The sequence below is a fragment of the Bos taurus genome, chromosome 14, assembly GCF_002263795.3.
Source record: "Bos taurus isolate L1 Dominette 01449 registration number 42190680 breed Hereford chromosome 14, ARS-UCD2.0, whole genome shotgun sequence".
Classification (NCBI taxonomy): Eukaryota; Metazoa; Chordata; class Mammalia; order Artiodactyla; family Bovidae; genus Bos; species Bos taurus.
Window position 1 is genome coordinate 41,577,900 of NC_037341.1, and position 10,113 is coordinate 41,588,012.

At 39.6% G+C, this 10,113-nt stretch overlaps 1 protein-coding gene across 1 annotated transcript; it reads left to right on the top strand.

Moving 5' to 3' along the window:
- Positions 1 to 6,164: 6,164 nt before the first annotated feature.
- Positions 6,165 to 7,576, top strand: LOC511937 (annexin A1-like). Its single transcript, XM_059874451.1, has one exon. It carries the CDS (start codon positions 6,241 to 6,243, stop codon positions 7,021 to 7,023), a length of 783 nt encoding a protein of 260 aa, XP_059730434.1. The 5' UTR covers positions 6,165 to 6,240; the 3' UTR covers positions 7,024 to 7,576.
- Positions 7,577 to 10,113: the final 2,537 nt, after the last annotated feature.

The window sequence follows — 10,113 nt, forward strand, 5'->3', positions numbered from 1 at the left end:
GTTCAAATAAAACAGTTTAAAAGTGAAAGTCGCTCAGTCATGTCTGACTCTTTGCGACCGCATGGACTATAGCCCACCAGGCTCCTCTGTCCATGGAATTCTCCAGACCAGCATACTGGAGTGAGTAGCCATTCCCTTCTCCAGTGATTCTTCCCAACCCAGGGGTTGAGCCCAGGTGTCTCACTTTGCAGGTGGATTCTCTACTAAAACTCTGAGCCACCAGCTCAAAGTGACACGGAAACATAATTCAATCCACTTGAGCTACAACCCATCCTAAACCACACCATGACATACTGATTTGCATTACACGGACATTAGAAGATCTGGTTTGAATGAAGTTTTATTTCAAGGACTGAAGTTTCCCCAAAGAAGGGGTGAGCTCTTATCTCAAGAAATATCAAGTGATCAAGAAGCCAGGGATAGTGGTGTTAATTGATCTAAGTACAGGGATTTGTTTGGCAAAAGAGAAGCACCAATCAGAAAGAGAAGTGACCAAAAATTATTTAATAAAACAGCTTCAGAAGTAGATTTTTAAATCTGATTTTAGATTAATTAATTGCTAGAAAAATCTTATTGTTTATTCAGAGGAAATTTGTGCAAGGCTCTGAAACCAAGAGGTTTTTATCACAAATGATAAGGTCACTAGACACTTATTCAAGAGTTAGTACTTCCTCAAATGGCTACCATGTAGTCACTTCTGACTAATACACTACCAAGAAGTAACAATGTATCTTTAGGAAACTGGTATGAAGGAAAAACATCTTACAATGAAAATTTTTGCAGGTGATTCTTTGATCTCATAGTGTGTTAATTTCTCAAAGTTGGGACTGGATCCTACCTCTAAGAAATGCTCCTTGAAACGTTACATTGAAAATCTCCTCTTTTATTGCTTACTGTAAACACTGTATATGTTATTAGAACGCCAATAAAAAGCATGGTCCATGAAATTATTTTTCTAGTCGTGAAATTGTGGAGAATAAAACTGGCATTTGTATTGTATTTCTGCAAAGAGAGGAAGTTCTTTTCCACAAAGACTTCCCTCAATGTTAACTCTGGAAAGAAGTATTTGTAGTTGTCTCCCCACTCCAGTACTCTTGCCTGGAAAATCCCATGGACAGAAGAGACTGGTAGGCTGCAGTCCATGGGGTCGCTGAGGGTCGGACACGACTGGGTGACTTAACTTTTACTTTTCACTTTCACGCATTGGAGAAGGAAATGGCAACCCACTCCAGTGTTCTTGCCTGGAGAATCCCAGAGACGGGGGAGCCTGGTGGGCTTCCATTTATGGGGTCGCACAGAGTCGGACACGACTGAAGCGACTTAGCAGCAGCAGCATGGCTTAGTGGTAACAGACTTGCACTTTCCCTCCTGTTTCTATTGTGGAAAACAGGGCACGCTTTGGACAGAGAATTTGTGCAGTGGTGGGGAAAAAAAGAAAGAAAGTAAAATTACCCTCATTAACACTGTCCTTTTGGAGAAGGCAATGGCACCCCACTCCAGTACTCTTGCCTGGAAAATCCCATGGACGGAGGAGCCTGGTAGGCTTCAGCCCATGGGGTCGAGAAGAGTCGGACACGACTGAGTGACCTCACTTTCACTTTTCCCTTTCATGCATTGGAGAAGGAAATGGCAACCCACTCCAGTGTTCTTGCCTGGAGAATCCCAGGGACAGGGGGAGCCTGGTGGGCCGCCGTCTATGGGGTCGCCCAGAGTCGGACACGACTGAAGAGACTTAGCAGCAGCAGCAGCAGCAACGCTGTCCTTTAACAAGCTCAGCTAATGGGCTTCAGGCATTCTAAGCAGCAGCAATTTATAAATAACTTTAAATTTCATACATTTCTTCCAGTCAGATGAAAAGCTAAGGTATGTGAACCTTAATTTTATGGTTTGGGCAGATATAGAGTTAGATTACTCCCTGTCAGAGCAGAAATCAACCTCTTATAGGGAATAAGTGCTAATTAAGAAAAACAGAGTATTACATTAAACAGATCTGGTTCTTTTCTGTGCACTTTGGGTGCATAAGCTCTAACCACAGTCTCCAGAGTGACCCTCAGTGTTCCCTAATGATGCCAATGTGGGGTTCTGTCCAATTAGTGTGCTACTGAGGAAGTCAGAATGGTGAAGCTTTCCACCAAGGAGATGGGCTAGGGAGGCAAATGCAATCAGAGAATATTATCTCTTTCGTGTGTCTATTACAAAACAGTATCCTCTCATGAGGCTTCTATCCCTTCTTGTTTTTTATGCATATTAAGTTTGTATGTGTAAGTTTTTCAGGGCTACTCTAATGGCTCAGAGGTAAAGAGTCCACCTGTAATGCAAGAGATGAGGGAGCAGATGAAGAACTGCCAGAGAAGGAAATGGCTACCCATTTCAGTATTCTTGCCTGGAAAATCCCGTGGACAGAGAAAGTCAGACACAGGTTAGTGACTAAATAACAACAACAACAAATTTTACAAGTGTCTAATAAGAGAAAACTGAAAATGCCCCCAGAAAAAATAAAACTGCTTCAACAGAGAAAGGTCTCCGTTTTCCAGGTGAAGGGATACAGAGTTAATACCAGGGAATATCCATCTGCTGAAATACCTGAAACATAGATGCTTCCAAAATTTACTTGTGGTCCCACTGATCAGCAATAAGTAATTTTAATTATTATTTCTTAAGATTGTAGTAGATAAAAATGTCTCAGGAGTATGCTAAACAGCTTTAACACTTGATTACATTTGGTGTACCGTTTTCCTCCTCCCAGATGGTGCTATTGGTAAAGAGCCCTTTTGCCAGTGCAGGAGATGTAAGAGATACAGGTTCCATCCCCAGGTCAGGAAGATCCCCTGGAGGATGGCATAGCAACCCACTCCAGTATTCTTACCTGGAGAATAGACTGAAGTGACAGAAGTGACTTACCATGTGCTCACATTCTCCCAGGCTCCAACCAACAGTAGCAGTAACAGATATCCAGATCTTAAGAGGATAGAACTATAATGGCACACTGAATATGGAAAGGAAGAACCAGCAATGGTTTCTATATATATATATATATATATATATATATTCATAAAGCAAATCAGCATCTAAGGAATAGGCTTCCCCCAAAATAAGTGGACAACAAATACTTGCTCCTCTTAGTGAACTCTAGAAACAGCTTTGAAGTTTTCAGTAACCACTACTTCTGAAGCAACCAATAATTTCATAATTATTAGTTTACTTAGATTAATTTATATTAGAATTTATTTAATGCAGTTGCTCACAAATTTTATGCAACTTTGTAGTGTTCTGTATCTATTTAAATGACATGCTTTCCTAAGTTCAATATCAGTGTTTTTATACTGTGCAAACTAAGAAATTACTGGGGGATATCTGGTAAGCTTGATAGGAAACCCGAGATGTCAGCAGTTTGCTGGTTAGGATTTCAAGTGGCTCACACCATTAACCTTCACCAGGAACAATATTGGTGGACAGAGCCCCAGGGAATGCCCATCCATCACATTCACCCAGGAAATGTGAGTGAGACTCAAAGGGCAGTGGGACAGGGACCTCCATGCTCAGATTCCACTACCAAGAAATGGCCTCAGTCAGGCCTTGTCACAGAAGAAAATAACCCTGCAGGAATCAGATGGAATTCTATTTTCAGTTTTAGAGGAGGGAGGATACTATTAATATTTAAACGTTGATGAAGTGTGATTCTTAACGCCTCTTTGTCACTGGGTTTATATATAGGATTTCACTGGGTAAGCGATTCAACAGATTTTACAGAGGAAATGTTTTTCAATGGCATTTTTGTGGCACAGTAGATAGAAGTAAGGTCAATATTTCTTTTGAAAAAATAAACTAAAAATTTTCTAGAAAGCCATTATTCATTCTAAAAATATGCTGAGTCAAAGGAACATGAAATTTGAAGGGATAGAAAAAGAGGGCTAGACTTCCCTGATGCTCAACTGGAAATTTCTTCCGGTGTCAGAACATGGCTGTGTAGCAACTTTAATCCCGGTGGATTTTGAAAAAATACAAGGATCTTCAGATTTTAGTAGCCCCTGATTACTGCCTTTGCTCCCATGCTAAATCCCCTCCTCCACACACTTTTTTTTTTTTTTTTAACAATTTGCCCTCAGGAGTATTTTCCTTTGCATAATTATTGCAGCAATTTGTTAGTCTATTGGCCGCCAATGCAAATGTTCCCGTTTCCTCACCCTGTGTAGGTCCCTTCCACATTGACCTGGGCTTGGTCGTGTGACTTGCTTTAACCCAGTGGCATTTCAAGTGCTGAAACTTGAATAGTACTTGTGCATTAGGGTTTGTCCTCTCGGAACTCTGCCGTGTTAGGAAGCCTGTCTAGTCTAGTGAAGACACCTGGCCCAGCCCACAGCCAGCACAAAATGGCCAGACATATGAAAAAAAAAACAGCCTCAGTCAAGTAGCCAGATGACAACACCCTCAGTAGTCACCTCAGATCAGGTCCCAACCCAATCTGCTGAGTCCCAAGTTTTGCGGAGATAAAATACCTACTGTTTGAAACCACCAAGTTTAGGAGTGGTTCATCACACAGGAATGAGTGAAGTCACTCAGTCGTATCTGACTCTTTGCGACCCCATGGACTGTAGCCTACCAGGCTCCTCCCTCCATGGGATTCTCCAGGCAAGAGTACTGGAGTGGGTTGCCATTTCTTTAGATACAGCTATCTTCACTGTTAGATTATCTTCCCATTTTATATCATGTGCATGTGTGATCAGTTGCTCAGTCGTGTCCAACTCTTTGCAACCCCATGGACTGTAGCCCGCCAGGCTCCTCTGTCCATGGGATTCTCCAGGTAAGAATACTGGAGTGGGTGGCCATTTCCTTCTCCAGGGGATCTTCCTGACTCAGGGATTGGTAGGTGGATTCTTTACCATTGAGCCACCTGGGAGTCCCCATTTTTATACCATATTCCCCTTCCAATAAATGTTCCTTTATTCAAGATTCTAGAAAAGAAATAACAACTGAAAAGGCTGATATAACCTTAACATTTAAGTCTTATAAACTTTTAAAATATATTAATAAAATCAATATTTATTTTTATCACAAAATTATTTTCTTCAGTCAGCTTAAAAATTAATGCAGAATTGTAGTAAATTTATAAATTTGGAAGCTCTAAAAATATGTTACTCCTTGGATTCAGTCCTGGTGTACTTTATGTGGCATTCACCTTTGCAAAATGATTCCAGGATATTTTTTCAATATTCATTTTAAAACTTTGGCCTAAAGACATTTTTACCTGAAAAAAATAATACATAATTCCACTTTCAGCTAATAAGCCACAGTTTCCTTATTTTCTAAATTCCCTATCTGTAATGAAGACTATGTCTAGAGTACAAGACTGTCATAACTAGGAGGAGGCTAGTACAGAAAGGCATTGCCCAATTTTATCAATACATTAAAGTGGGGAGTCATGGACACCTTGAAGACTGGAAAGGAGACTGATAACAATGTAATGATTATTGTAAGGATGAGGATAATGGTTTCTATCATTTTATTTTAAATATGAATGGCAGAACATTCTGGGGAAATGATGCTGGCTACAGAAAAGATTTTTATCTCTGAATATCCCACCCCTCCCATAAATAGGCACAACCCCATCAAAGAAAAGAAAAATAAGCATCTATGATAGCAAGATCAAAAATCTACAGATAACATCTACAACAAGGTGTCCATGTGAACTGCCACATACAACCAGCAAGGAACAAATCAACAGAAAAAGACATACATGTATGTATCACAAAGTGTGGGAGAAAGTCGAGGGGAGAAAAGGTGACTTTATCTTTCAGGAGAGCCAGAGAGTCCTGTGATTCAAGAACTCAAAAATGTAAAGACACAGAACAGCAGCAGAAGCTTTGAAACTGGAAGTGAACACTGCAGGTGCCACTTTTCAAGAGAGAGCAAGCACTTCGAAATATCCGAGAGTGCCTGGCACTCTGGGATCAAAGAAACATTGACACCTATCAAACCAAAAAACCCCTTCCAGAACCAATCCCCATACTCAGCAAGGACAGGAAAGAGGAGGCCTGGATAAAAGGGAATAGGAGGGCAGAGGAAGAAGATTTTAGAAATTATTAGGGTTGCTTTTTAAACTATGTCATGAAAACAATAGAAGATACTGAACCCTGGAGTTTTAAAGCTAAAAATTACATTCTGGCAGCACAAACCGTTCAGAGAAGAATCTCTCTTTAGTTCTTTGTACGGAGGTGAAAAAAACAAAAAGATCCTTCAAAAATGGCAATGGGATCTGAATTCCTCAAGCAGGCCTGGTTTATTGAAAATGAAGAGCAGGAATACATTAAAACGGTGAAAGGATCCAAAGGTGGTCCTGGGTCAGCAGTGAGCCCCTATCCTACACTCAATCCATCCTCGGATGTTGAGGCCTTGCACAAAGCAATCACAGTTAAAGGTGTGGATGAAGCAACCATCATTGAAATTCTGACTAAGAGAAACAATGCACAGCGTCAGCAGATCAAAGCGGCCTATCTGCAGGAGAAAGGAAAGCCCCTGGATGAAGTTCTGAAGAAAGCCCTCCTCGGTCACCTTGAGGAAGTTGTTTTGGCTCTATTGAAAACTCCAGCCCGGTTTGATGCCGAAGAGCTCCGTGCTGCCATGAAGGGCCTTGGGACTGATGAAGACACTCTGAATGAAATTCTGGCATCAAGAGCTAACAGAGAAATCAGAGAAATTAACAGAGTCTATAGAGAAGAACTGAAGAGAGATCTGGCTAAAGACATCGCCTCAGACACATCTGGAGATTATGAGAAGGCTTTGCTTTCTCTTGCTAAGGGTGACCAATCTGAGGAGCTTGCTGTAAATGACGACTTGGCTGATTCAGATGCCAGGGCCTTATATGAAGCAGGAGAAAGAAGAAAAGGGACAGATGTGAATGTGTTCACTACCATTCTTACCACCAGGAGCTATCCCCATCTTCGCAGAGTGTTTCAGAAATATTCCAAGTATAGTAAGCATGACATGAACAAAGTTCTGGACCTGGAGTTGAAAGGTGACATCTAGAAATGCCTCACAGTTATTGTGAAGTGTGCTACAAACCAGCCAATGTTCTTTGCTGAGAAGTTCCATCAGGCCATGAAGGGTGTTGGAACTCGTCATAAGACACTGATCAGGATTATGGTTTCCTGCTCTGAAATTGACATGAATGACATCAAAGCATGCTATCAGAAGTTGTATGGCATCTCTCTCTGTCAAGCCATCCTGGATGAAACCAAAGGAGATTATGAAAAAATCCTGGTGGCTCTCTGTGGAAGAGACTAAACATTCCTTTGATGATCTCAAGCTTTTTGATCAGAAGACTTTTTAATCATCTTTTCATTCCATATCATAGATTTAAATAGTAAAGTTTCTTCAATAGAAATATAGTCTAGTAACTTCTTCCTGAAAATAGCCTATAAATCATTTTTTGTATTACAACTCTTTATAGATACAAAAAAAATTTTTAAATATAGTTATTCCAAACTATAAAACCCTACAAAGAGGTTGTTCTAGTAATAATGCCTAAGAAAAATATTTACCTTGCAGAAAATAAAATGATTTTACAGGAAAAAAAAAATTACATTCTGATCTATGTCTCCTTCCTAAGGTGGAAACATTTAATTGAGAAATAAGCAACCAAAGAATATTCCATTCATTTCCCATAGAAAATTAGTAAGGAAAAAAAAAGAAAAAATGAGAAGAAAGTTCCAGCAAATCCTGAAAGCATGGCAAAAATACATGTCCACAGAACAAATAAAATCTTCTGCTTGATATTTCGAAAAAAAAAAAGAAATTTTAAGAAGGATAGAGAATGTGTTTTTATTTTAAAAAAAACATAAAAGACAGTTAGAAAAACTAAGAAATGAAGTGGTTGGAAAATAGGAAGATTTGAAAAGGTGAAAGAATTCAGTGAGTAAATTCTTAAAAAAAAAAAAAAAAAAAAAGCCCTGACTTGAAAGAAGGTTAAACTAAAGAAGGAACACAAGTTTGAATAAACATAGTGAATAATGTCTCCTTGGAGAAATGCTGATTTCAAGTCCAGCAGGGGGAATGAACATGATGTTCCTGTTATATCTTGTCATACAAGAGAGCTGGGAAGATTATCAAAGACTACGTGGATGTGTCGGAAGGACTCAAGAGCCAACTTGAACAGGATCCATGAACCTAAGAGGGGACAATATGTGCATTGATATTTATAACAACCTCAGTGAAAACAACAAAGAAAAAAAATGCCTAATTGGTCCTCCTTGGAAGCTTCTCTGGACTCAATCTCTCTCTCTCTTTTTCCTTTTTTTCATAAAACTTCTTCATAAAATAAAAGAATTTATTCTGTCTTTCCTAATTAAACTGTAACTCAGGGAAACCAAATAGTTGATGAAATAATGTTCTATCTAGTAAATGAATACTAATAATCTAATTAGTAGAATATCACCAATGGGTACTGTAATAAGTTAATGCATCTATGCATTGGTCATTAATGGTTGCAACATCACAGTAAGACAAACACTTTTTAATTCCTTTTGGAATTAATCAATTTTTTTTTTGGAATTAATCAATATTATCTACAAAGTAAAATTCCCAAAAAACCAAACCTGAATTTGGACAATGCTCTAAATCTACCTACCAACTGTGAGTAAATCGCATGGGCCAAAAGAGCATCATGAATACATAAGCATGAAGGGGATGCAACCGGCATAAGCCACACAGTTGGAAATCTTACTGGATTAATGCTTCGAATTCAATGACAAGTGCTTGAAAGAAATATGAGCAAACCGAGTTCTTTTAAAGCTATAGTTGGGCTTACCTGGTGACTCATTGGTAAAGAATCTGCCTGCTAATGCAGGACAGCAGGAGACACCTGTTTGAGCCCTGGGTCAGAAAGATCCACTGGAGGAGGGAATGGCAACTCACTCCCATATTCTTGCCTGGAGAATTCCATGGTCAGAGGAACCTGGCAAATTAAGAGTCAGACACAACTGAGGGACTAACACTTTCACTTTTGGGTTATTATAGATGTAATTATATATGTAGAGCACAAACTCCTTTAAGAGCAGTGACTAGTGTCATCAACATCAAATTGACCCCAATATCAGTGTGTTCAAAATGTGTGGTGCCTAGAATATGTTTGACAGTAAAAAGTTATACACAACTCTATTCTAACTAAATAATAATTTGAAAGTGTTAGTCGTTCAGTCGGGTCCAATTCTTTGCAACCCCCAGCCAGGCTTCTCTATCCATGGGATTCTCTAGGCAAGCGTACTGGAGTGGGTTGCCATTCCCTCCTCCAGGGGTCTTCCTGACCCAGGGATTGAACCTGGGTCCACCAATTGCAGGCAAGTTTTTCACTGTCTGAGCCACCAGGGAAGCCCCCAGATAATAATAATATTACTTCTACTACTAATAATAATATGAAATAGAGTATAAATGGGAGAATAAAGATGTCACTGGAAATCCCAGACTACAAAATAAATTATCTCAAAGCCACTGGCCAGTCAATTGACCTCATAGTTGCTTGTGAATTGTTCACCATTTAAATACATAATTGAGAGAAGTGTTAAAATAAATTGTATCAAAACATACAATTTTTATACCCATAATTTTTGAGATAAACTACTTTTGGGGGCTCCAAAAACACTGCAGATGGTGATTGTAGCCATAAAATTAAAAGACACTTATCCTTGGAAGGAAAGTTATGACCAACCTAGATAGCATATTCAAAAGCAGAGACATTACTTTGCCAACAAAGGTCTGTCTAGTCAAGGCTATGGTTTTTCCAGTGGTCATGTATGGATGTGAGAGTTGGACTGTAAAGAAAGCTGAGCTCCAAAGAATTGATGCTTTTGACCTGTTGTGTTGGAGAAGACTCTTTAGAGTCCCTTGGACTGCAAGGAGATCCAACCAGTCCATTCTAAAGGAGATCAGTCCTGGGTGTTCTTTGGAAGGACTGATGGCTAAAGCTGAAACTCCAATACTTTGGCCACCTGATGCGAAGAGTTGACTCATTGGAAAAGACTGTGATGCTGGGAGGGATTGGGGGCAGGAGGAGAAGGGGACGACAGAGGATGAGATGGCTGGATGGCATCACCGAACGATGGACATGAGTTTGAGTGAACT

What these genes read in the sequence shown, in the direction of transcription:
- LOC511937 (XM_059874451.1), top strand. Translation starts at nt 6,241, where the DNA reads ATGGCAATGGGATCTGAATTCCTCAAGCAGGCCTGGTTTATTGAAAAT.